Source organism: Oncorhynchus tshawytscha, linkage group LG05, assembly GCF_018296145.1.
Source record: "Oncorhynchus tshawytscha isolate Ot180627B linkage group LG05, Otsh_v2.0, whole genome shotgun sequence".
Classification (NCBI taxonomy): domain Eukaryota; kingdom Metazoa; phylum Chordata; class Actinopteri; order Salmoniformes; family Salmonidae; genus Oncorhynchus; species Oncorhynchus tshawytscha.
Window position 1 is genome coordinate 79,297,372 of NC_056433.1, and position 27,042 is coordinate 79,324,413.

The 27,042-nt window shown below is 44.5% G+C and overlaps 2 protein-coding genes across 4 annotated transcripts in view; one reads left to right on the forward strand and one right to left on the reverse strand.

The window, feature by feature from the left end:
* Positions 1-460: 460 nt before the first annotated feature.
* ntmt2 (N-terminal Xaa-Pro-Lys N-methyltransferase) lies at positions 461-10,954 on the reverse strand. Its single transcript, XM_024422340.2, has 4 exons — positions 10,389-10,954; positions 7,236-7,408; positions 2,416-2,668; positions 461-1,224 (listed from the first exon to the last, which is right to left on the reverse strand). The coding sequence occupies exons 1-4, from the start codon at positions 10,627-10,629 to the stop codon at positions 968-970; spliced, it is 924 nt and encodes a 307-aa protein (XP_024278108.1). The 5' UTR covers positions 10,630-10,954; the 3' UTR covers positions 461-967.
* A 6,612-nt stretch (positions 10,955-17,566) lies between these two features.
* Positions 17,567-27,042, forward strand: part of kifap3a (kinesin-associated protein 3a) — a 36,054-nt gene continuing 26,578 nt past the window's right edge. For 2 of the 3 annotated variants that reach the window (XM_042322441.1, XM_042322442.1), the window contains exons 1-10: positions 17,567-17,756; positions 18,338-18,469; positions 19,368-19,510; positions 19,637-19,689; positions 19,863-20,004; positions 20,872-20,971; positions 21,620-21,744; positions 22,026-22,124; positions 24,629-24,807; positions 25,459-25,621. In XM_042322441.1, the coding sequence (XP_042178375.1) occupies positions 17,716-17,756; positions 18,338-18,469; positions 19,368-19,510; positions 19,637-19,689; positions 19,863-20,004; positions 20,872-20,971; positions 21,620-21,744; positions 22,026-22,124; positions 24,629-24,807; positions 25,459-25,621 (1,177 nt within the window). In that variant the 5' untranslated portion in view covers positions 17,567-17,715. The remainder of the gene's footprint in view (positions 17,757-18,337; positions 18,470-19,367; positions 19,511-19,636; positions 19,690-19,862; positions 20,005-20,871; positions 20,972-21,619; positions 21,745-22,025; positions 22,125-24,628; positions 24,808-25,458; positions 25,622-27,042) is intronic. The other variant, XM_042322443.1, reaches the window with a different exon arrangement.

Genomic DNA, 27,042 nt, shown 5'->3' on the forward strand with positions numbered 1-27,042 from the left:
AATGAGAAACATACTCTGACAGAAAGCATTTACAAAATCTAAATTCATGCAACTATTTCCGTATGGTATGCAATTACAGTAAAACCTATAGTACAGCTCTAAGGTACTTCTCAGAGTCCAAACTATGCAATTACAGTAAAACCTATAGTACAGCTCTAAGGTACTTCTCAGAGTCCAAACTATGCAATTACAGTAAAACCTATAGTACAGCTCTAAGGTACTTCTCAGAGTCCAAACTATGCAATTACAGTAAAACCTATAGTACAGCTCTAAGGTACTTCTCAGAGTCCAAACTATGCAATTACAGTAAAACCTATAGTACAGCTCTAAGGTACTTCTCAGAGTCCAAACTATGCAATTACAGTAAAACCTATAGTACAGCTCTAAGGTACTTCTCAGAGTCCAAACTATGCAATTATTCTGTATTGTTCTGTGTGATCTCAAAGTAATACAGCAAGTCTAGAGGTTACATTGTACAGTTTAATGAGCATGAATACATTTTGCTACATACATCAGCATACCATATGAAAATACTTTTTTGTTTGTTGCTGAGGCATTTTGTTTGTTGCTGAGGCATTTTGTTTGTTGCTAAGGCAATTTGTTTGTTGCTAAGCAAAACATTTTTTTTGCTAAGGCATTAGTTTAGGCTACAGTCAGCACAACATACTGCATTTCAACTTAACTATACAATGACAAACCAGAAAACATGTACTGTCGTGTAAAAAAGTAATCTTCATTTAAAATCTGCAATATTACAGGCAGAGGTATATAAAAACAACACACTGGCACAAAAAAAAGCAACGTAAAATCTATATATACACCATTCTGTTTTCATTGGAGTAGTAGTGTGCGCTTGTCAGGGGGTGTGAGACATTACAATCTTGTAATAGTGTCAGAATGTCTAATAACGAAGGTACTGTATACTGTCTATCAGCCAGTCAGTCCGTCCATCCGCTCGTCTGTCTGTCTACTGCATAGCGATCATCCACACAGGGACGATGGCGTCTGGGAATCCTTCTTGTTTCTCCACAGCCAGGACCTTCAGGCCGGCCTTAAAGATGATGTCCTTCATAATGTCCAGGTGACGGATGATGCTGCTGTCGATGGGATCCAGCTTGCAGCCCTTCCGGGCCATGTTGTCCTTAATGATGATAACCCCGTTGGGCCGCAGACTCTTCTTACAGCGCATCAGGAACTGCATCAGGTCCCTGTCCGTCAGGTGACCTGGAGATGGGACAGCGCAACACAAGACCCACCAATCAGAGTAAGGGAGAGTCTGTCTGTCTGCCTGCGTCTGTCTGTCTGTCAAACTTATTTTAACTATATAGATTTTATCCACCCATACTTTTTCTCTGAGATCTAGAACCTAGATTCGTCCTCCACCTCGAGTTGTCTTATATAACCTGCCCTACACAGAACGAGACAGGGCACACCCTAAGCATGACAGGGCACACCCTAAGCATGACAGGGCACACCCTAAGCATGACAGGGCTCACCAAATGAGAGTGACATGAGGAGGTCCCCTAATATGGCAATATAAACACAACCTGAAATATCCCTTCACTGAAAAATCAATGCTGGTCCCTCCTAAAATAAGACTGGAATTGGGCAGAGGTCTTCATACAGACTCTTTTACTGCTGTTGACTGACAAGGAGCTCTGATATCTAATGCCTGTATGTTGCTGTAATGTCAAATCAACATCAAATCAAATGTTATTGGTCACATACACATGGTTAGTAGATGTTATTAAGAGTATAGCAAAATGCTTGTGTTTCTAGTTCCGACAGTGCAGCAATATCTAACAAGTCATATCTAACCATTCCACAACAAATACATAATACACACAAATCTTAGTAAGGAATGGAATAAGAATATATAAATATAATTATTAACTGGGTGGTTCGAACCCTGAATTCTGATTGGCTGAAAGCTGTGGTATATCAGACAGTATGCCATGAGTATGACAAAACGTTTATTTTTACTGCTCTAATTACGTTGGTAACCAGTTTATAATAGCAATAAGGCACCTCGGGGGTTTGTGGTATATGACCAATATACCACGGCTAAGGGCTGTGTCCAGGCACTGCGTCTTGCCTAAGAACAGCCCTTAGCCGTGGTATATTGGCCATATACCACACCCCCTCAGGCCTTATTGCTTAAATATATGGATGAGCAATGTCAGAGCGGCGTAGGCTAAGATGCAATAGGTAGTATGGAATACAGTATATACACTGCATGTTGCTTTAATGTGACATTCTACATACAGAGGTACTCACACTTACTGAATGTAAACAACCTCATATGGAAAGGAAACAGGAGATGAGAGGTCAAAACATGAAAACATCACAAACATGACGCACACACACTATCAGACACAAACACAGCAGAGAGTGAGATCAGAGAGTGAGTCTTACATGCACACCACTGCATCCAGACGACATCATATTTCCTGGAGGGAGGTGTTAGCTCCTGCAGGTTGTAACAGTAGTATGTTTCTATGCGGTCAGCGTCGTCTCCTAGGTACTCCTCATGGGCATGGAGCAGAAAGGCCTCAATCATGTCACACATCTCCATGGTCTCAAAGATGGGCAGGAGGACACCTTTAGATACCCGCCCAATCCCACAACCACAGTCCAGGGCACACTTAGTGTCAGCCTTACCAGGACCCTGTTTGAAGAATGGAATGATACACAAGCATGTACACATTGGTAAATAGACACACTACAGTAATGTAACAGACATTTTAAAATGCTTCCGCACAGGAAAAGTATACGCAAACATCAGGCTACCCGGCGTCCTTTGCTATGATCACAGTAATACATATTCTTTTTTTCTATACCAGATGTCTGGCCTCTGTAACCCAAAAGCCCAGAGAGCAGAAACAAGCACCACACCTCAGGGTAATGACACTATGAACTTTGACCTTACATAGAGAACAAAAAAATTACTTCGCTTGATTCATGCTCGTTTTAACTTCTTTGCATTTTGTACTCTGACCTCACTCCTCTCCCTCTCTTCCCTGAGGAATGAGGGGGGCCCCAGTCCGTGATTCGGTGAAAGATGGGCCCCGGAGGAACTCTATGGTTGTTGGAGGATGCTTCCTGGTTTGGTGAATTACTGCCATATTGCTCACATAGCTTGTTCTTCAGTTTAACCTGGCTGCATTCTACATCTCCCCACTGTGTTAGGTTTTAATGGAGTTGTCAGGATTAGAATCCAGACTCTGCACAGTGGAGTTTTAGGAGACCATGGAGTATGACTGAAACACAGTGTTCTCTTCCTCTGTCTAAGCTAAGGATGTCCTTGTACAAGAGAGCAGTTGAGCAGTACATGGAACGACGTACTATGAAATGTACATGTGTCTAGTACTAGGAAATGTACATGTGTCTAGTACTAGGAAATGTACATGTGTCTAGTACTATGAAATGTACATGTGTCTAGTACTATGAAATGTACATGTGTCTAGTACTATGAAATGTACATGTGTCTAGTACTATGAAATGTACATGTGTCTAGTACTATGAAATGTACATGTGTCTAGTACTATGAAATGTACATGTGTCTAGTACTATGAAATGTAGCCAGCTGTATAACGTTTTGGGTGACCCTAATCTAAGACTGTGTGTGTGTTGCAACTAAATGGAGACTATGCTGTGCAACTAAAGCTATATCTGTCATACACAGAGCCTTTGCCATTGTCCATTAATTATAATCCACATAATAGTTCACATTTTCTATTGCTTCAGGATCATTTTCCTGTTGTAGCAATCTGGCTCAAATTAAGATCCAATATCTGTATATTATGTCGGCTCTAACATACAGTGGTGGAAAAATGACCTAATTGTCATACCTGAGTAAAAGTAAAGATACTGTAGCCCTTTCCTGCAGTCAAATGACCTTGTTGCCTCATAGGAAGAAAGTTCTTAATATGTTTCATGATTTCATAATTAATAAACATGATTTTAAAAATCTGCAGAAAGTCCAGTGTTTCTGTGTCAAACGATTTTATCTTTCAGTCTTCTGGGATTTATATAAAGTGTAATATGGGGATGCAAACTCAAAATGGAATACATTTCATCTCTATATCTGACATGGTACAGGTGTCTTATTTGTTTAAGCCCATAACAATGTGTGTGAGGTGGATACTTTTGTTTGAAAGTAGATTTGTTTAAGACTCCCAAGAACCACTCTGTGGGACCCTGATTTAGCCCACTGCAGTAAAAGGTTTCATAGAAAATGACTCGAGTAAAAGGGAACTTCGCACAGTAAAATACTACTTGGGTAAAACTCTAAAAGTATTTGGTTTTAAATATACTTAAGTATCAAAAGTAAAAGTATGATTCATTTTAAATTCCTTATATTGATCAAACCAGACGCACAATGTTATTTTTTAATTTACGAATAGCCAGGGGCATACTCCAACACCCAGACATAATTTACAAACGAAACATTTATGTTTAGTGAGTCCTCCAGATCCGAGGCAGTATGGATGACCAGGGATTTTGCTAAGTGTGTATGTCACGTCTATTTTAGGTTGGTCAGGGCGTGAGTTGGGGTGGGCATTCTATGTTTTGTTCTTGTGTTTATATTTCTAGGTGTTTGGCCTGGTATGGTTCCCAATCAGAGGCAGCTGTCAATCGTTGTCTCTGATTGAGAACCATACTTAGGCAGTCTGTTTTCCCACTATTAGTTGTGGGTAGTTGTTGTCTCTGATTGAGAACCATACTTAGGCAGCCTGTTTTCCCACTATTAGTTGTGGGTAGTTGTTGTCTCTGATTGAGAACCATACTTAGGCAGCCTGTTTTCCCACTATTAGTTGTGGGTAGTTGTTGTCTCTGATTGAGAACCATACTTAGGCAGTCTGTTTTCCCACTCTTGTTTGTGGGTGGTTATTTTCCATTTCAGTGTTTTCACCATACGGGACTGTTTCGGTTTTCCTTTATTCGCTTGTTGGTTTGTTTTCTGTGTTCTGTGAAATAAATATGACGAACACTTACCACGCTGCATATTGGTCCAATATTTCCTACTCCTCCTCAGAAGAGGAAGACGATAACCGTTACAGTGTGAATTGGAACATTTTCCTGTCCTGCAAAGCATTCAAAATGTAACGAGTTCTTTTGAGTGTCAGGGAAAATGTATGGAGTAAAAAGTACATAATTTTCCTTAAGAATGTAGTGAAGTAAAAGTAAAAGTTGTCAAAAATATAAATAGTAAAGTACAGATCCCCCAAAACAGTGCTTAAGTAGTACTGTAAAGTGTTTCTACTTAAGTACTTTACACCACTGCTAACGTGTATGTTACCTATACGCATCATTGTGAAAGTCCCCTGCTTTACCGCCCGGCGAGGAGTAAATCTATTCAAGGATATTTTTCTTGTGGCTTATTAAATGTAATAAATGAAATGGCAGATTATTATAGTCTGGAATGAGTTCATAACTCTACTGGCAAGGTGAGGTGCAGTAGACAGGTATAGACCAGGTCAGAACTCTACTGGCAAGGGGAGGTGCAGTAGACAGGTATAGACCAGGTCAGAACTCACTGGCAAGGGGAGTGCAGTAGAAGGTATAGACCAGGTCAGAACTCTACTGGCAAGGTGAGGTGCAGTAGACAGGTATAGACCAGGTCAGAACTCTACTGGCAAGGGGAGGTGCAGTAGACAGGTATAGACCAGGTCAGAACTCTACTGGCAAGGGAGGTGCAAGACTATAGACCAGGTCAGAACTCTTGCAAGGGGAGGTGCAGTAGACAGGTATAGACCAGGCTGGCAAGGGGAGGTGCATTAAAGGTATATAAATCAGAAACTGGCAAGGGAGGTGCAGTAGACTGGTATAGACCAGTTCAGAACTCTACTGGCAAGGTATAGAGGTGCAGTAGACAGGTATAGCCCAGATCAGAACTCTACTGGCAAGGGGAGGTGCAGTAGACAGGTATAGCCCAGATCAGAACTCTACTGGCAAGGGAGGTGCAGTAGACAGGTATAGACCAGATCAGAACTCTACTGGCAAGGGGAGGTGCAGTAGACAGGTATAGACCAGGTCAGAACTCTACTGGCAAGGGGGAGGTGCACTCTACTAGACAGGTATAGACCAGGTCAGAACTCTACTGGCAAGGGGAGGTGCAGTAGACAGGTATAGCCCAGATCAGAACTCTACTGGCAAGGGGAGGTGCAGTAGACAGGTATAGACCAGGTCAGAACTCTACTGGCAAGGGGAGGTGCAGTAGACAGGTATAGCCCAGATCAGAACTCTACTGGCAAGGGGAGGTGCAGTAGACAGGTATAGACCAGGTCAGAACTCTACTGGCAAGGGAGGTGCAGTAGACAGGTATAGCCCAGATCAGAACTCTACTGGCAAGGGGAGGTGCAGTAGACAGGTATAGCCCAGATCAGAACTCTACTGGCAAGGGGAGGTGCAGTAGACAGGTATAGCCCAGATCAGAACTCTACTGGCAAGGGGAGGTGCAGTAGACAGGTATAGCCCAGATCAGAACTCTACTGCTAAGGGGAGGTACAGTAGACAGGTATAGCCCAGATCAGAACTCTACTGGCAAGGGGAGGTGCAGTAGACAGGTATAGCCCAGATCAGAACTCTACTGCTAAGGGGAGGTACAGTAGACAGGTATAGCCCAGATCAGAACTCTACTGCAAAGGCTTCCCTTGTAGTAGACAGGTGTGTGTGTGTTATCAATAATGAGAACTACACCAGATATGACTATAAATAATGAGAACCACACCAGATATGACTATCAATAATGAGAACCACACCAGATATGACTATCAATAATGAGAACCACACCAGATATGACCGTTAATAGCCTAGTTTCCATGTAACACAAATCCCCATTCATGTAAGTACAGTACACACACACAGGCACGCACACACGTTGACCCTCTCCAGTCTTGTGGACCAGGTGTAACATTGGGGATTAATGTCTGGGGCTCTGGACATGATGGTGTTGTTACAGAGCCGGCCTGGCAGAAGGTCAAGATGACCATTAGTGACATGATGTGTTCTGGGCAGAGGTACAGCTCCCTTTGTAGATGAGAAGGGATGGAGTCATGGGAGAAGGTATTTTTATAGCAGAAAGATGATGCATTTCATGTCATAAACAGATACTGATACAAATATCAACTTGGGTTCTGTAAGACGCTCAGGCTCCAAGGTCACTACCACTCAGTTTTCAACCAAGTCAGAGGTGTCATTTCAGTGACACACATAATGTAGTGTAGACTTACAATAAACCTGCTCAGAAAGTTCCTGGAGCCTTCCAGGTCGATGTGGGAGATCTCAACGAAGTCTCCCATCATCCCCTCCTCTGACGGCTCCACGTCCTCGTAGAACTGCTGCGCCTTGTAGTAGAAGTACTTCTCCCCTTTGATTTTCTCACAGGTCACTGCGAAGAGCTTGACTGTGGGATACACACACACACACACACACACACACACACAACTGATTGACCTTTTCCCATGGCCATAGTCAAGTGCCATTGTCATGTTATGTCCGTGTGAATAACACTCTTCACCACACTACTGGGGAAGAGGACAAAGTCACGCAGGAGGAACAGGTGTGCTGAAGAACAGAACAGGACACTGGATCACTAACTATGGATAAGAGCTGATGATCTGCCCGAGAGACGCATGACGATAATTTGATTATAAGTCTAAAAATAAGGGTGTTTTCCAACCGCATGATCAGCTGTGGTATGGAGTAAGAGGACTACAGGTATGTGATGTAAACAATATATACGTTGGGACTGTATGCACCCAATGCTTTGATTATAAACCTTTACTGTTCATTTTGGTATTCAAGCGCATGACCTTTGACACTGGGGTTCTACTTTTTTCTCACCAGTTAGTAAAATGATTCTATATCTTTCTATTTGTTTTGTAGGTCTTGTTGAGTACAGTATTTCCAGTGAGAGGGACCTTTGTTTAAAACTAGAAGAATCAGCAGACATTTCTCTGGGCTTAGGCGACAGGTGGGGGTCAGGGTGTGGGTCGGGGGAGGGCCGATGCATTTGTCAGCTGGAAATGTGTCACGGCAAAATGTATGGCATCATGATGCAACAATCGCACTCTCAGAGTCCCTGATGTCATTATAAAGTAATTTGCTTCCAATTGGACTCACGCCACAATGCTAAAAGGCACCCGACAGGGAAGAGGTCCAGGAGTGGGATTTTCACGGCCACCTCCAGACAATCAGAGGTTAAAATCAAGGAGATGAAGACAATCAGAGGTTAAAACCAAGGAGAAGAAGACAATCAGAGGTTAAAACCAAGGAGAAGGAGACAATCAGAGGTTAAAACCAAGGAGAAGAAGACAATGAGAGGTTAAAACCAAGGAGAAGAAGACAATGAGAGGTTAAAACCAAGGAGAAGAAGACAATGAGAGGTTAAAACCAAGGAGAAGAAGATAATCAGAGGTTAAAACCAAGGAGAAGAAGACAATGAGAGGTTAAAACCAAGGAGAAGAAGATAATCAGAGGTTAAAACCAAGGAGAAGAAGACAATGAGAGGTTAAAACCAAGGAGAAGAAGACAATGAGAGGTTAAAACCAAGGAGAAGAAGACAATGAGAGGTTAAAACCAAGGAGAAGAAGACAATGAGAGGTTAAAACCAAGGAGAAGAAGACAATCAGAGTATCGAACCAAACATGTCAAGAACTTCCAAGACGCCTCAAGTCAGGTGTTCATTTGGCCGAATAATGTTTGAAGGTCACAAGGCATCAGATGGTATTCTGATACAGTATTGGTGTACACACTCGGGACGCCTACAGGAGAGAGGGATAAGTATAGTAACACGGTCAAGATGTCACAGAGGACGGGAAGACTGAGTGTGAAAGGTGTCATTCTGCCAGTCAAATGCCATTTTACAGCCAACTTCCCCTATCATCACCCACAATTAGTTCACCTCATTAGTGAAGGTAAAGAGTTTCCAGACTCTGTGACCTTTCATCTGTTTGGACAAACATCTCCTTCACCAAAGGACTGAATTTCAAAACCAAGACAATGTCAGAGGTTTTACACACCAATTTACATGCAATTAGGGAATTGTTTGACAAGGTAACAATCTGTCGTTCTGTCCCTGATCAAGGCAGTTAACCCACTGTTCCCCGGTAGGCCGTCATTGTAAATAAAAATTTGTTCTTAACTGACTTGCCTAGTTAAATAAAGGTTAAATAAATAAACAAATAATGACTATGAAACTCTGACTGTCATGAATCAAACACCTCTTGACATGACACAGTGCTTACACACTTCACATGCCATTGATGGGGCTATTCCTGGACAGGTTAGTTTGACCCACTGAAATCTCCAAGAAAATGAGGAAATCAAGGGTGCAGTCATAAATTCACTCTGGCAATCATCTCCGATTTCAGAGCACTCTCGTCTGATTGTGCCAGAGTGCAGAATAACTGATACATTTACGAGAGCTCAACACCAGTTGAATATGCCCGGTGTTGGTAAACGTTGTTTTAAAAAAAGTAATTACATTGTTGCAGTTACGGCCACCAATGCTCTGGATAACATGAAAACAGCCTAACCAGCTCTACTAGGGCGAGTAAAATGATCAGAGTGAGGTTGTTCTCTCAGTTGTGTCTGGAAGTAGCTAGCCAGCTAGCCAACGTTAGACAGTTAGCTTGGGTGCTTGACTGCCGTAGTGAGGTCAGAACTCTAGGATCAACCCTACTCCTTGGCCAGAGTATCCAGTGTGTTCTCTGAATTCTCCGAGAGCAAAACGCCCTGAATTTACAGGACAATCTGACAACGCTCTGAATTTACAAATGCCCAGAGCGCACTCTGGTACTCCAAATTTAATTTGCGAACACACCCCAAGGCCACTGGACGTACAGTACGAGTATCCTGCCTACACAGTTAGCGCTTCTCTCTCTTTACTATATCATCATGCATTGAGATGCATAGGTTCCACCTCTTGTTTAATCATGATAAATGGTCAGGATGCTGGGATGGTCAGTATGGTTAGGTGGTGGGAACATTTTCAACTGATTATAGGACCTGAAATCAGGGTACACCGAGGTGATTGTGAGAGCTATTGATTAGATGAGAGCTATGGATTAGAGTAGGTGCTTGATTGCACATTCTCTCTGTTCTAGGAGCTGGCCAGTATGGTGCCATATCAGACAGCCAGAAAGCACATAGTGTAGTTGGATAATTGGTTTTATTAACGCAGGGAAGTCCCATTAACACCAGTGTATCTCATATAGCATATTCCCACATAGATCATGTACAGCCTATGGTACAAACTGTATCTCTGCATGCATGTTAAGACTGATTTAACCCTCAAAAGTACACACATGCTCAAACACACCCGTTCCCCCTCACTTTGCCCAGAGCCCGATGAAGGCGGTTGGTGGCGCCCCTGTCCTTACCCAGGGGGATCTGCTCCAGCAGGTACAGGAAGCTGGCGAAGAACTCCATCCTCAGGCTGTGGTGCAGATGGAAGGACAGGCTGTGGCGACACATGGACACATCTGTGTTCTTCCAGCGGTCCCGATGGGCCTGGTGGAGGGCTTGGAACTCCATGTTAGGTGGAGAGCTTGGAGACACCACTGCCCTTTTTGTATCTTCCAGGCTCATTCTTGCCTTGTCTGTATCCAGCGCAGTGTCCATCGCAGAGATTCAGTGTGCGTGAACCGGATGGTCTGTGTGTGTGTGTGACCTAGTGTGCCTGTGGCAGTGTCTCTGCTCGGTGTCCAGTCCAGTCCAGCGAGCGAGCAGTGTGTGTGAACCACACGGTGTGTGTGACCAAGTGTGAAGGTGTTGTTGCTTCTGCTGTTGCTTCTGCGGTGCTGCTATATCTGTGGGTCTGGGGTCCCCTGGTACCTTCTCTGGCAGCAAGGGATCGGCTGTGATCCCATCTTGGGGCAGTGCTGAAAGCTGCACCCCGGCTGCAGGCACGCAGAGTGGCATCCGAGCTTTCAACCCACAAATACCAGCAGCACACAAGATATGTTCTCCCTGCCCCTTACAGCCATATAATGTAGCAGTTATTTTTAGCAGTCTTCTCATGTTTGTATCTATGCATAGCCACAGTGTTCTTGTCTTTGGATGCCTAAGTTACAAAGTGATAGGTCTGCAAAACGTATGGTAGACCATGCATGCATTCACTCAACAACATGTGAATATTTCTACCTATTTAAAGCGTTGAATGGAGACATTTGGACTTAGCTGTGCCTATGCACATGATAAGGCATGGCCGGTCTGTAAATAGTCAGACGCTGAAGCTTTGCCCTAGCCTCTCAGTTTTAGTAGTCGCTGCACTTCTGGTCCAGATATGTGTCAGGCTTATGGTTCAAGAATCTGCTTTGGTCATATGTCTCCAGGGAGATCCCCAATGCGTACGTGCCACTATGTCACTACGCTCAATCAACATTTCAGATCACAAAAAGAAGCCCTTGTGAGTGTTCACGTACTGTACACACACAAACTGTGTGGTCATCGTACACAGCCTTTAACGACCTGGATGTTGATGTACCATGCTCTGTGGAGGAGACCAGAAACAGCACAAGTCTCCATGGGGTCGTTACATCTCAAGAAGCACCAGAAAGAGGATTTCAACACCGACCATCTCAGATTGTTCCGCAATTGTTTCTGTAGTTAGTAACAGATATGATTAGCATTCCTGAAACATTATTTTGTTTAAATATAATTAGATCTCTGAGAAATTAAGCTAATTGATTGCACCCAAATTGGCCATTTCAATTAATAGAAGTCAGATAATATTCAATAAATATAGTAGACTTCCCAACATCCAATTTGGACAAAATCAAACCCACTCACAAACCCCCCACACCCGTCCCACCCCAGCAACCAGTATGTATGATGACATGATCAGTTCTCTATGTTTAAGCAACTGTATGAAGCTGGGGCTTGTAACAAAGAGATCTTCTATTGAATCTGACAATTCATCTTGATGGTTGTACAGTCGTCTCAAATAAAACTGTGAAGGATCTCAGCATTACTCTGGACCCTGATCTCTCTTTTGACGAACATATCAAGACTGTTTCAAGGACAGCTTTTTTCATTGCAAAAATCAGAAACTTTCTATCCAAAAATTATGCAGAAAAATGAATCCATGCTTTTGCCACTTCTAGGTTAGACTACTGCAATCACTACTGTCTACTTTCCGGCTAACCTGATAAAGTTAGAACCAAAAAATGTGATCATATTACTCCAGTGCTAGCCTCTCTACACTGGCTTCCTGCTAAAGCAAAGGCTGATTTCAAGGTATTACTGCTAACCTACAAAGCATTACATGGGCTTGCTCCTACCGGTCTTTCCAATTTGGTCCTGCCGTACATACCTACACGCAGGCCTCCTAATTGTCCCTAGAATTTCTAAGCAATCAGCTGGAGGCAGGGCTTTCTCCTATAGAGCTCCATTTTTATGGAATGGTCTGTCTATCCATGTGAGAGACACAAACTCGGTCTCAACCTTTAAGTTTTTATTGAAGACTCATCTCTTCAGTAGGTCCTATGATTGAGTTTAGTCTGGCCCAGGAGTGTGAAGGTGAACGGAAAGGCACTGGAGCAACAAACCGCCCTTGATGTCTCTGCCTGGCCGGTTCCCCTCTCTCCACTGGGATTCTCTGCTTCAAACCCTATTCCAGGGGCTGAGTCACTGGCTTACTGGTGCTCTTCCATGCCATCCCTAGGAGGGGTGCGTCACTTGAGTGGGTTGAGTCACTGACATGATCTTCCTGTCTGGGTTGGCGCCCCTCCCCCCCGGGTTGTGCCGTGGGGGAGATCTTTGTGGGCTATACTCGGCCTTGTCTCAGGATGGTTGGTTGGAGATATCCCTCTAGTGGTGTGGGGGCTGTGCTTTGGCAAAGTGGGTGGGGTTATATCCTACCTGTTTGGCCCTGTCTGGGGGTATCGTCGGACAGGGCCACAGTGTCTCCAGACCCCTCCTGTCTAAGCCTCCAGTATTTATGCTGCAATAGTTTGTGTCGGGCGGCTAGGGTCAGTCTGTAATATCTGGAGTATTTCTCCTGTCTTATCCGGTGTCCTGAGTGAATTTAAGTATGCTCTCTCTTTTTCTCTCTTTCTTTCTTTCTCTCTGAGCTGAGCCCTAGGACAGTGCCTCAGGACTACCTGGCCTGATGACTCCTTGCTGTCCCCAGTCCACTTGGTCGTGCTGCTGCACCAGTTTCAACTGTTCTGCCTGCAGCTATGGAACCCTGACCTGTTCACCGGACGTGCAGAAGACAGCAGGAGCGGTAGAGATACTCTGAATGATCGGCTATGAAGAGCCAACTGACATTTACTCCTGACGTGCTGACCTGTTGCACCCTCTACAACCACTGTGATTATTATTATTTGACCATGCTGGTCATCTATGAACATTTGAACATCTTGGCCATGTTCTGTTATAATCTCCACCAGGCACAGCCAGAAGAGGACTGGCCACCCCTCATAGCCTGGTTCCTCTTTAGGTTTCTTCCTAGGTTCTGGCCTTTCTAGGGAGTTTTTCGTTGCCACCATTGCTTGCTGTTTGGGATTTTAGGGATTTTAGGCTGGGTTTCTGTACAGCACTTTGTGACATCAGCTGATGTAAGAAGGGCTTTATAAATACATTTGATTTGATTGATTGATTGTAGTATTGTTTTTCCATACAATGTAATAATGTCTCGAGATGTTTTTTTTTCTATTCAGAGAAATTAGTAATTCCATTCGCTTGCATTATTTACCTTAAAGTAGTGTGAAAGTACCCTAGTTTGACCACTAGATGCCGGTGTTCCAACTAAGCCACCACACATCCATTTTGATGGTTTATTAAATAGATCACAACATTTCCTTTGCAACTTTGGGTAGAAAACCAATAGATTTGGCTTATTATGAAAATAAATTGTGTGGTCATCCTCACAATTTAAGCCAGTCCTCCATGAAAGCGATTCAGTTTGTCCATCTCTTAGCAACCTAATGTTTCAACCCAACTCAATCATCAAGTTTTCAGACGACACTACAGTGGTAGGCCTGGAAAATAACCTCTCACTCAACGTCAACAAAACAAAGGAGGTGATCGTGGACTTCAGGAAACAGCAGAGGGAGCACCCCCCTATCCACATCGATGTGACAGTAGTGGAGGAGGTGGAACGTTTTAAGTTCCTCTGCGTAAACATCACAAACAAACTGAAATGGTCCACCCACACAGACAGCGTGGGGAAGAAGGCGCAACAGCGTCTCTTCAACCTCAGGAGGCTGAAGAAATTTGGCTTGTCATCTAAAACGCTGACACATTTTTACAGATGCACAATCGAGGGCATCCTGCCAGGCTGTATCACCGGTACGGCAGCTGCTCCGCCCTCAACCGTAAGGCTCTCCAGAGGGTAGTGAGGTCTGCACAAAGCATCACCGGGGGCAAACTACCTGCCCTCCAGGACACCTACAGCACCCGATGTCACAGGAAGGCCAAAAAGATCATCAAGGACAACAACCACCCGAGCCACTGCCTGTTCACCCCGCTATCATCCGAGGGTGAGGTCAGTACAGGTGCATCAAAGCTGGGACCGAGAGGCTGAAAATCAGCTTCTATCTCAAGAGCATCAGACTGTTAAACAGCCCTCACTATCACAGACAGGCTGCTGCCAATATACAGACTCAAATCTCTGGCCACTTAAATAAACGGACTTAATAAAGGTATCACGTGTCACTTTAAATGATGCCACTATAATAATGTTTACATATCCTACATTATTCATCTCATGTGTATATATACTGTATTCTACACCATCTACTGCATCTTGTCTATGCTATTCGGCCATCGCTCATCCATATATTTATAAGTATATATTATCATTCTTCCCTTTACATTTGTGTAAAGGTGGTAGCTGTGAATTTGTTAGATTACTTGTTAGATTTTACTGCACGGTCGGAACTAGAAGCACAAGCATTTTACTACACTCACATTAACATCTGCTAACCATGTGTATGTGACCAATAACATTTGATTTGGTTTGATTTGAATAGTCCAATAAGTGGTAGCTTTCTCACATGAAGACTCAAATCTTTGATGGAGAAATGGGCTAGGACCTACAGTAGTACCATTACCACTGCAAAACAGTAAATGTTTGGGCCGTTTACCATTGAAGAACATAACATTGAAACTGATGTAGCCTATTTTTTATTTTACTAGGCAAGTCAGTTAAGAACAAATTCTTATTTACAATGGTGGCCTTGTTCAGTGGCAGAACGACAGATTTTTACGTTGTCAGCTCGGGGATTCGATCTGGCCCAACACTCTGACCACTAGGCTTCCCGCCACTCCGATGGTTTGTTTCTTCAACAAAAATGGTCTATCAGTAAGTAATCCAGACCTTTTTTGAAGGGAATAAACCACACACACACACAAGGGGGCTGTTTCATGCACACAGATTAAGAGGAAAGGAAGGACAAACTTGCTTTCATGGAGGACTGGCTTGAATTGTGAGGATGATCATGAGCTAAATCTATTGGGTTTCTACCCAAAGTTGCAAAGGAAATGTTGTGATCTATTTAATAAAACACAAGATACCAGCAAAATGGATTTGAAAAAAGTGTGACGGTATAGCAGGAACAGCAGCATCTAGTAGTCAAAACCTGATACTTCCACAATACTTTATGGTAGAAAATACAGGTGACTTCAATTACTAATTTCTCTGGACAGGGGAGAAAAAACTCATCACCAGATTCACAGGGAATACATGACTTAGTATGGAGAAGCAATACTCCAAGCCACAGCTTCATATTACTTGTCATACATAAAGAACTGATACTGTATATTGGTTGTTGGGGTATAATGTGGAACTAAATGTATTGAATATTATCTGAATTCTATAATAAATCCTATGAATTTATAGTTTCGTCCAAATTGGATGTTGGGTAGTCTACTATATTTATTGAATATTATTTGAATCCGATTAATTAAAATGGCCAATTTGGGTGCAATCAATTAGCTTAATATCTCTGAGATCAAATTAAATTTCAACAAAATAATGTTTCAGGAATGCCAATCTTTCTTGTTTCTAACTACAGAAACGATTTCAGAACACTGAGATGGTGGCCCAAATGACATGGAATGACTCCATGGCCAATCCTATGAGAATACCTGCATGATCAACAGTATCAAAGACTCCTCCTTAAATACTCTACGACATAGATTTTACAGTGTTGCCCAGCACATAACCTCATTACAGCACATTGGGAAACTATAGCCCCTCCTTTCACTCAAACACTTCAAAACATGGATTTCCTTCACAGTAAAATATCTAGTGTAGCGCAATGCCCAGTACATTCTATTACAACCAGAAAACAGTTATGTGCCCGCCATGAGACGCATTCTAATTTTAGAGTGATGACATCACCCGTCACTTTGGAAGGCTAGCTTAAAATGTTGCTCTGACAAGCAAATTCACTTTTGAGTGAAAAGTGCAAATTGGGTAATACAACTTTCTGTCCCTTAAAGACATGTGCTGTCAATATTAATGACCTGTTGACTACAGACTGTATGCCAATTCAGACTGTTGAGGTGATATAGGGCTTGCAGTGTATCTCAACTATATCTCACATATTTTCTGTACCCTTCATACACTATGTGCAATCCTTATTGATTATCTGTGGACTACTTTCAGACTGTTGAATTGTTATACCGTGTATCTTAAACAGGGTTGGAGGCATCCATTTCAGTGCAATAGTCACATAAGGAAATTGATATAAATAAATTAAGACATTTTAATATATTTTAGTTTACTTTAAATGAATTGTCCCTAGTACTGAGCTGTTAGGCCTAAATAATGTTTAGCCAGTGAACTCAAGGGAAAGTTCACATATTTACACCCTGACCTGTAAGGTCCATAGTCAATGTCACCTGACCCTGTGACCTTAGATACCAGACTCTTCTATTGGGACATCCATCATGTTTGCTACAGCACTATAAAAAGACAGTCTAAAACAGCCTACCAATCAATCACAACCGTGCTTCTACACTTGCATTGCTTGCTGTTTGGGGTTTTAGGCTGGGTTTCTGTACAGCACTTTGAGATATCAGCTGATGTAAGAAGGGCTATATAAATACATTTGATTTGAACAGTCTCAAGGCAGAATAGAAAAGGTTTGAAAATGGATCACTTGCTGGTTCCAAGAAAGAGGGTCTCCGATTGGAAGGGTGGTAGGTAGCCTCGTGGTTAAGAGTGTTGGGCCAGTAACCGAACCGACTAGGTGAAAAATCTGTGCCCTTGAGCAAAGCATAATAGCTTATGTAAGTCGCTCTAGATAAGAGCATCTGCTAAATTACTCAAACGTATAATTTCCACAATTAAAATGGTTCCTGATAGGAAAGCGCTAAACCAAGTCCAACAAAAGAGTGAAATTGAAGAATCTGACTATGTCATAACAGAGACCGCATGATTGATGTCATGTTGTTCCTGCATTAGGTCCCTGGGACAACACTTCTGAACACTGGACAACAGATCTGCTAAACCCATTATACACAGTTCTCCTCCAGACCTACAGATGGCGATAGGGTGCTCTCTGGCCGGCATTTCAACGTTCTATGCATTTGCCGCTTTGCATGCTGGGAAGGGAGTCTCACCCTAGCAACAGCAAGATTATAAACGATGAGAGTTCTCAATTTTAGCTAGGTAACTGTTTGACAATTCAGACGTTTTGTTTACATTTACAGTGAAAGAAAATTAAATGTGAGTTTTCCATAATTTCCGAAATGGACAAACTGCAGGCAGAAGATGCACGGTACTTGAAAAGGTAACGTTAGCTAGCCAGCTGTGGCTAGAAAACAGATGCTGATGTTTTGACAATCAGCTGTGACTGAAATGTGACGTCGTGGCTCATAATGTATTTTGAAATTATTATTATTTTTTTTTAAAATACATACTTGGTGTATTTTGAGTGCATTCTTTACAGGGACAGTTCACATTAATCAACGTTTAAGTAAAAGTGCCGGTTTTAGCCAGCCGGCTAATTTTCAACCGCAGTCCATGAGCAGGTTATTAAAATAATTACAATAACAATACATACAAACAATGAGCACCAACAGAGCAACACAGGACAAGCTACAGACACTGAAAGCGGCAATAAACAGCTAGGGATTAGGTTCACAAGTCTGATTGGTCTTTAGCCATGTCTTAATGTTTTTTGTGTAAAGGCGCGATAGGTGTTGCACTTGTGTGTGTCTGATGGCGGTGTGTTTTGAGCTATTCAAGCTTACTGTCTAGTAGTGTCTAACGATTTGGTGGTTGGAATTGAATGTTGTAAATCAAAACAGGTTTATCATCCAGATCTTCATCATCATTATCAATTGCCTGGCCATTTCTCTCCATCCATAGGAAAGTAAAACGGGGGAGTTTGGATGTCCACCCGACAGAGAAAGCCCTCGTTGTTCAGTATGAGGTGGAGGCGACTATCCTCGGCGAAATGGGGGACCCGATGGTTGGAGAACGCAAGGAGTGTCAGAAAATGTAGCTAAGCATGGGTCTAATGTAACGTTAGCGAATTACCTACGAAAATTAGATTAGCGTTGAAGTTGTTGTTTTTCCAGTCACTCTCACCTGAACAGTAAGTAGTAATGGGTCGTTCGCAAACGAACGGATCTTTTTGGTGAACGTCGGGAACCGAATTACATCGGCGAAAGAGCCGTTCATTTGGCTCCCTGATTTACATACTGCTACTACTGCTTTTTTCGTTTTTCTGTAGATAAATGACAAATTAATTAAATCCTCATTGCATAAACAATAAATAGTGGCTAGAGCGCGTCAAATCTTGTCCACGTTAAAAAAAAAATCAGTGCGGAACAATAAAACGTACTTTTTTTGGCAGATTAAATTGGCCTGGTGAAAATGTATTTGAAATCGCATTTCACGATCAGGCATAATGGTAGCCTACATTTTGGTCTTTACATTGAAGATTAGCAATTGTTTCATGGTTCTAGATTTTTAAGCATTTTGAACGAAGAACCGTTTGGGAGCCTGCTCTTTTACTCTTAAAATAGAGCTAAATGAGCCGGTTCACAGAAAATACTCGAATGCCCATCACTACTGAACAGGTCCAATGGGTTCTTTTATACATACCATGTTCTCCACGAAGTAGAGTCCCAGGGGAAAACTGACCAAAATAGTGGTCATTTCCTACCCTGTTACATGATGCTTTATCTTGATTCTTTTGGGGCTTGATCTGTATTTTTTACTTTAGTTTATTTGGTAAATGTTTTCTCAACTCTGTCTTGAACTGCACTGTGGTTAAGGGCTTGTAAACATTTGATTTTGCCTTAACAAAAGATGAAGTCATTGAAAAGTTATTGGAAATAGCTTTTTTTTGTTTCTAAGAAAATTGCTCAAAATATGTATTTTCTATTCACAGCATCCGCCTTAAAAGCTTAAACGCCAACACAGACATCACCACCCTGGCTCGCAGGGTGGTGGAGGAATGCAGGCTCATTCATCCATCTAAACTTCCAGAGGTGGAACAACTGCTGTTCTACCTGCAGAACCGCAAGAAGCCAGGTAATGGTTACATCATGGTAACGCCTGGTCCTGACAGGCTGCAGTTGCAGGCTGAATGACTCATTATGTAAATACACGTTCATCATGCTGACTAGTGTCTTTGCTCTGCTGTCCTGCACCTCACAGACAAACAAGAGAAACATTTGCCCAGAGACCTCACACCATTTGAGGGGATGGAGGTAAGGAGAGCGTCAAATATCTGTGTGTGTGTGTGACTGTGTGTGTGTGTGTGTGTGTGTGAGACAGTGTGTGTGTCCATTTTCTGTGTATTTGATACCATGATTCATTGCATTATTTCTGTGTTATTAATCCTCCTCATTCCTCACCCATACTGTATCTGGGTCATTGTCAGCTGGATGAGGAGGCCAACATCAACTGCATAGATGACTATGTGGAGCTGCTGTATGAAGACATCCCAGAGAAGGTCAGGGGAGCCACCCTCATTCTCCACCTCGCCTGCAACCCTGACAACCTGGAAGAGCTCCTGCAGAATGGTACGCTCCTTCCTTGAGTTCCTTCCTCATCTGTCACAATGGTATGCCCCAGAGTAATCATCTGCTCTATGGACTGGGCATTTTAGAGAATGTCTGTGTGCGAGTATTTTCATGAAAGTAATTTTGAGTACTCGAATACTCGCATATAAGCGTGAAACCAGGCTGAAGGCAAAACATTTGCAGTATGCTATTTGTTGTTCCAATTACTGGTTATACTTGAGTACTTGCACCCATCCCTACTCTGCTCTGCTGGGTGTATGAAAGCTATACAGGCCAGATGCTAGCCAAACTCTAGTGTTATTGGTTGATATAATCCATTCTCTCAGCAGGCAGCCCATCCCATTCATAAGAAAAACACAGCCAAGCCCTTCCCATTCCTTTCCCTGATGACAGAGCTGTTTTCTCTCACAACAGCACAAGGCCATCATCCATTACAACTGTCAGAAGATGGCATGGCTTCATTTGTAACTGTCAATATGCATCACGGGTTCACTTTGTCGTAACGCATCAAGTGGTCAGATGGTGATAATGGTAGAACTGCGAGACCTGGGGTCAGTGAGGAAAGAGGAGAGGACCAGGGGGAATGGAACAACGTGATATGTGTCTTTACAATGAAGGTCACCCATAGCTCAAAGCCATGTGAGCCTGGAACCCCTTACATTCACCCAGGTTCCTTACCTTAACCTCCAACCCCAACCTGACTGTCATCTCTAATTGACTCTTTCCATCACCCCTACTCCATACTTCCCTTCCCAATCCTAACAGTCTGTCCATTTCCTTCAAATAATCCCTTCCCCACTTCCTCGATCACTTCCCTCTCTCCTTGCCCCCCCCCTCTAACCTGACTGTGTGTCTGCTCCTCGTCAGAAACGGCCCTGGGAGCTCTGGCCAGAGTCCTGAGGGAGGACTGGAAACAGAGCGTTGACATGGCAACTACCATTATCTACGTCTTCTTCTGCTTCTCCAGGTACACAATTCCCTCTCTTCCCCCTCTTTCTTCCCTCTCTTTCTTTCCTCTCTCTCTCCTTCTTCCCTCTCTTTCATCTCTCTCTCTCTTTTTTCCCTCTCTTTCTTCCCTCTCTTTTCTCTCTCTCGCTCTCTCTCTCTCTCTCTCTTTCGTCTTTCTCGCTCTCTTTTTTCCCTCTTTCTTCCCTCTCTTTTTCTCTCTCTCTCTCTCTCTCTCTCTCTCTCTCTCTCGTGTGTGTGTGTTCTGACAGAAGTCACACAACTATGACAGCATAGACCAAAACCTTACCCTTGAAAGGATGATATATAAACTACTTGTCAAGAGCGATTTGAGTTGTGAGCGGATCTAAGCTGTTCTGAAAACTGATAGTCTTTCTTGATCTCGCTTCATGGCAGTGCTATGCTGTTGGGGTTTTACAATGATCTGGTTTGTGTCTGGCTGATTATGAGTAGGAGATAAGAGATACTGTTGGACTCAATGCTTTAAGGTTTTATTTTGGCACAACCTTTTGGGACTAAGCTCTCAGGAGATGGGATCATTTCAATCTGAGCTCCCGATTGTGGTCCAAATAGGTGTTGTATGATGATGAACAATGTGCACTTTTGAATAAGTGGAAGCCTTGTAAACCTTTCCTCTTCCCATCCCCAGTTTCTCCCAGTTTCATGGGCTAGTGACCCACTATAAGATCGGAGCCCTCTGTATGAACATCACTGAACACGAGCTGAAGAGGTACGACCTCTGGCAGGATGAACTGCAGAAGAAGCAGAAGGCTTATATCCTTCAGCTAAGGTCAAAGGTCACACGAAAGATGTTACAATACCTTGCTGCTTCACAGAGGGTCAACACCTCAGGGTCTCTGCTGTCCTCAGTGTTGGCATATCTCTTCATTTTAATCATAATCATAATTATCATAGTATAGAAGGAAAGGCAATGGATAGTTGTTATTTTTTGGACGTTGTAATAGACTGATATAAAACATGTGACTATATCAGTTCTCTATGGTGAGTTGATTGGATCAGTGTAGCAGCAGTACTCCTTCCTTGACTGTTTTCACATGAAGAGGACCCTGACAACCAGAATGTGAAGAAGGAACATGAGAAAGCCTTGAAGAAATACCAGGGCCTCCTGAGCAAGCAGGAGCAGCTTCTACGAGGTACAGTAAAAGTGGTACATTACCATGCCTAGCAGAAGGCCAGTGATGTGTTGAGCAGAAGGCCAGTGATGTGTTGAGGAGAAGGCCAGTGATGTGTTGAGGAGAAGGCCAGTGATGTGTTGAGGAGAAGGCCAGTGATGTGTTGAGCAGAAGGCCAGTGATGTGTTGAGCAGAAGGCCAGTGATGTGTTGAGCAGAAGGCCAGTGATGTGTTGAGGAGAAGGCCAGTGATGTGTTGAGGAGAAGGCCAGTGATGTGTTGAGGAGAAGGCCAGTGATGTGTTGAGCAGAAGGCCAGTGATGTGTTGAGCAGAAGGCCAGTGATGTGTTGAGCAGAAGGCCAGTGATGTGTTGATGTGAAGGCCAGTGATGTGTTGAGCAGAAGGCCAGTGATGTGTTGAGCAGAAGGCCAGTGATGTGTTGAGCAGAAGGCCAGTGATGTGTTGAGCAGAAGGCCAGTGATGTGTTGAGCAGAAGGCCAGTGATGTGTTGAGCAGAAGGCCAGTGATGTGTTGAAGGCCAGTGATGTGTTGAGCAGAAGGCCAGTGATGTGTTGAGCAGAAGGCCAGTGATGTATTGAGCAGAAGGCCAGTGATGTATTGAGCAGAAGGCCAGTGATGTGTTGAGCAGAAGGCCAGTGATGTATTGAGCAGAAGGCAAAGTGATGTATTGAGCAGAAGGCAAAGTGATGTGTTGAGCAGAAGGCCAGTGATGTGCTGAGCAGAAGGCCAGTGATGTGCTGAGAAGGCCAGAAGGCCAGTGATGTGCTGAGCAGAAGGCCAGTGATGTGTTGAGCAGAAGGCCAGTGATGTGCTGAGCAGAAGGCCAGTGATGTGAAGGCCAGTGATGTGAAGGCCAGTGATGTGCTGAGCAGAAGGCCAGTGATGTGAAGGCCAGTGATGTGTTGAGCAGAAGGCCAGTGATGTGTTGAGCAGAAGGCCAGTGATGTATTGAGCAGAAGGCCAGTGATGTATTGAGCAGAAGGCCAGTGATGTATTGAGCAGAAGGCCAGTGATGTGAATTGAGCAGAAGGCCAGTGATGTGAGCAGAAGGCCAGTGATGTATTGAGCAGAAGGCCAAAGTGATGAAGGCCAGCGAAGGCCGTGAAGGCCAGCAGAAGGCCAGTGATGTGCTGAGCAGAAGGCCAGTGAGCTGAGCGTGAAGGCCAGTGATGTGCTGAGCAGAAGGCCAGCGACGTGAAGGCCAGATGTGAAGGCCAGTGTGTCGAGCAGAAGGCCAGTGATGTCGAGCAGAAGGCCAGCGACGTGCCGAGCAGAAGGCCAGCGGCGTGCCGAGCAGAAGGCCAGCGACGTGAAGGCCAGCGACGTGTCGAGCAGAAGGCCAGCGCGTGTCGTGCAGAAGGCCAGCGACGTGTCGACGTGAAGGCCAGCGACGTGAAGGCCAGCGACGTGAAGGCCAGCGACGTGTCGAGCAGAAGGCCAGCGACGTGAAGGCCAGCGGCGGCCAGCAGAAGGCCAGAGCGTGAAGGCCAGCGACGTGTCGAGCAGAAGGCCAGCGACGTGTCGAGCAGAAGGCCAGCGACGTGTCGAGCAGAAGGCCAGCGACGTGTCGAGCAGAAGGCCAGCGACGTGTCGAGCAGAAGGCCAGCACTGTCGAGCAGAAGGCCAGCGACGTGTCGAGCAGAAGGCCAGCGACGTGTCGAGCAGAAGGCCAGCGACGTGTGAAGGCCAGCGACGTGTCGAGCAGAAGGCCAGCGACGTGTCGAGCAGAAGGCCAGCGAGCGAGCAGAAGGCCAGCGACGTGTGAGCAGAAGGCCAGCGACGTGAAGGCCAGCGACGTGTCGAGCAGAAGGCCAGCGACGTGTCGAGCAGAAGGCCAGCGACGTGTCGGCCAGCGACGTGTCGGCCAGCGGCGTGTCGGCCAGCGCGTGAAGGCCAGCGACGTGTCGAGCAGAAGGCCAGCGGCGTGAAGGCCAGCGACGTGTCGAGCAGAAGGCCAGCGACGTGAAGGCCAGCGACGTGAAGGCCAGCGACGTGTCGAGCAGAAGGCCAGCGACGTGTCGAGCAGAAGGCCAGCGACGTGTCGAGCAGAAGGCCAGCGACGTGTCGAGCAGAAGGCCAGCGACGTGAAGGCCAGCGACGTGAAGACCAGCAGGCCAGCGACGTGTCGAGCAGAAGGCCAGCGACGTGTCGAGCAGCACTGTTAGTGCTTGATAATGCAATGATGTAATAAGCAATAATATTACAATTAATAACATAGTGATTACATTGCATTGTATATTTGGTATATCAGTTATTACATGGTAATAACATGGTGATAACATGACAATATTACATGGTATAACTTCCTTTTACATGTATTATTATGATAATAACATGGTGATTATGTGATAGTATTACATAGTATTCTACATATTTTTTTACATTTACATTATTACATAGTATATTATTATTTAAAAAATGTTTGCATTGGTTATAACGTAGAAATAACAGGTTAGAGCAATATCTATTTCTCAAGTCCCAAGTCCTCTCCCTGTGCTCCCCAGTGGCTCTGTACCTGTTGTTAAACCTGGCTGAGGACACACGCACAGAGCTGAAAATGAGGAACAAGAACATCGTCCACATGCTGGTGAAGACCCTGGACCGGGAGGACGAGGAGCTACTGGTGCTCGTGGTCTCCTTCCTCAAGAAACTCAGCATCTTCCTGGAGAACAAGAACGACATGGTGAGGGAGGGAGGGAGGGAGGGGGATAGAGAGGGGGATAGAGAGGGGGATAGAGAGGGAGGGATAGAGAGGGAGGGATAGAGAGGGAGAGGGATAGAGGAGAGGGATAGAGGAGAGGGGGAGGGGATAGAGAGAGGGAGAGGGGATAGAGAGGGAGAGGGGATAGAGAGAGGGAGAGGGAGAGAGAGAGAGAGAGGGAGAGAGAGAGAGGGAGAAGGGGAGAGAGAGGGGAGGGGATAGGGAGAGGGGGGGGATAGAGAGAGAGGGAGAGGGGATAGGGAGAGGGGGAGGGGATAGGGTGAGGGGATAGGGGAGGGAGAGGGAGAGGGAGAGGGGATAGAGAGAGGGAGAGGGGGATAGAGAGGGGGAGGAATGCAAGGATGAAGGAGGATAAATAAAAGCCAGGAGTCTCAACATGGTGAGGAAAATAGATACAAAGTCGCAGGTCCTCCGATTGAGGTCATCTCTAATGGTTTACATTTTGTTAGGGTAAGAGTGTTTTTTTTAATGTCTTCTAGTACAGACTTTAGTGAGTGTAGAGCAGAAGATTACTCTGGGGCATACCATTGTGACAGATGAGATTTTAGGCTGTGCAGAGGTGTACTTTCTACCGCGATGTGTTGAGTAACTAGGCTTTTCCCTGGTGTTCAGGCAGAGACGCATGCGGTGGAGAAACTGGCCAGGCTGCTGGCCTGTGAGCATGAGAACCTACTGAACACTACCCTGCGTCTGCTCCTCAACCTCTCCTTTGACACAGGCCTCCGCAGCCAGATGGTTCAGGCTGGACTCATCCACAAACTCTCCTTAATGCTAGGTACTGACAGACACAACTCCCTGTGTGTGTTTGAGAGAGTGTGTGTGTGTGTGTGTGCATTTCAGTATGTCTAAGTAAGTGTGTGTCATTGTGTGCAGGTGCAGGCTGTTATAGAGCTGTGGACACAGCGAGGCTGGTTCTGGCTCTGGTGGCCATTAGAAAAATGACTTCCTGAAACAAGATCCAGTGTGTGATTGGTGCTTTAGCTCATCCAGGGGGTCATGTGGCACGGCTGGGAGCATCTGTGATGGGCCCTTTGAAGCCTCTCCAGGGAGGGTCGGGTAACTTGCATAATTAATATAATATATTTGTTAGAATAACACTCTGGGCCCCAGCATAAATGTTGTTTTTGTAGGAGCCGGCCGGAGAGGCTGAGGAGGGGTCTACAGAGATTTGGGAGAGATTTTCTTTCTTTTCTTTTAGAATGAGACATACACATGTGCGCGCACACCTACGCATACACACATCTTGTACAGGCGCACGTCCTGTCCACGCTTAGGCTAAACATAGCTGAATATATCTCATTTTCAGTGGAGGCTGCTGAGGGGAGGACGGCTCATAATAATGGCTGAAACAGAGAGTGAATGGAATGGAAACCATGGAAACCATGTGTTTGATGTATTTGACATCATTCCGCTCCGGTCAATACCACGAGTCCGTCCTCCCCAAGATGCCACCAACCTCCTGTGCTGATTTTAGAGAGTGTGTGTGCGCGTGCGCGAGCATGCACACATGTGATTTCAAACTCAGAAGAATCGAGGCCTTATTAATCATCCTCTAGCCTCTGTGATGTGGTGTCCTTGCCTCTATGTTTGTGTCCAGAGATGCTCCTCTTATCTCCAGAGAGATAACCTTTCTTCTCTGCTCTGTTCTGCTGTGAGGGTGTGAGGTGACGTCTGCCATCCCTCTGATCCCTGTCCCATCAGCCCCCGCTATGGTTTCCCAACCTGGGCTGATAAGATGAAAGGGTGAAGTGTGGGTTACTCCTCCTCTTCACCTTCCTCCTGATCCCTCCATCTCAACCAGGATTTAGGACCAACTACGACATCTCAATCCTTTCAACCCTTCACCTGACCACTGACTCTTTGTTGTTGACGTGACTATCTGTCCTGGGTGCTGCTGAAGTACCACGTTTTACAGTAAAGAAAATGCTCCTTATTTATTCCAGAATCATTCCATTGCACTGATTGACTATTGAAGGGACATTTTCTTAATGTTTTTTTTCTTTGAAGATTGAACCAGTATTCTTATTTACTCAATACATTGTACTAACAACAATAGTATACTGTCTACAAAACTGCCCCAGAGACCACTAATGCATGGCGGTGTGATTTTATCAAGGTTGAGTGGTTTTAAATCAGAACAGGGTGTAATTGGAGTTTAGCTCTCCCACTAACTGCCCCTGAACACTCTAGATAATT

Bases quoted from the DNA above. Each gene is read 5' to 3' on its own strand.
- ntmt2 (XM_024422340.2), bottom strand. From the start codon at position 10,629: ATGGACACTGCGCTGGATACAGACAAGGCAAGAATGAGCCTGGAAGAT. The intron at 7,409-10,388 runs GTAAGGACAGGG...TGTATCCCACAG, and splicing joins GCTGGAGCAGATCCCCCTGG to TCAAGCTCTTCGCAGTGACC. The intron at 2,669-7,235 runs GTAAGTCTACAC...TTCTTCAAACAG, and splicing joins ACTTTCTGAGCAGGTTTATT to GGTCCTGGTAAGGCTGACAC.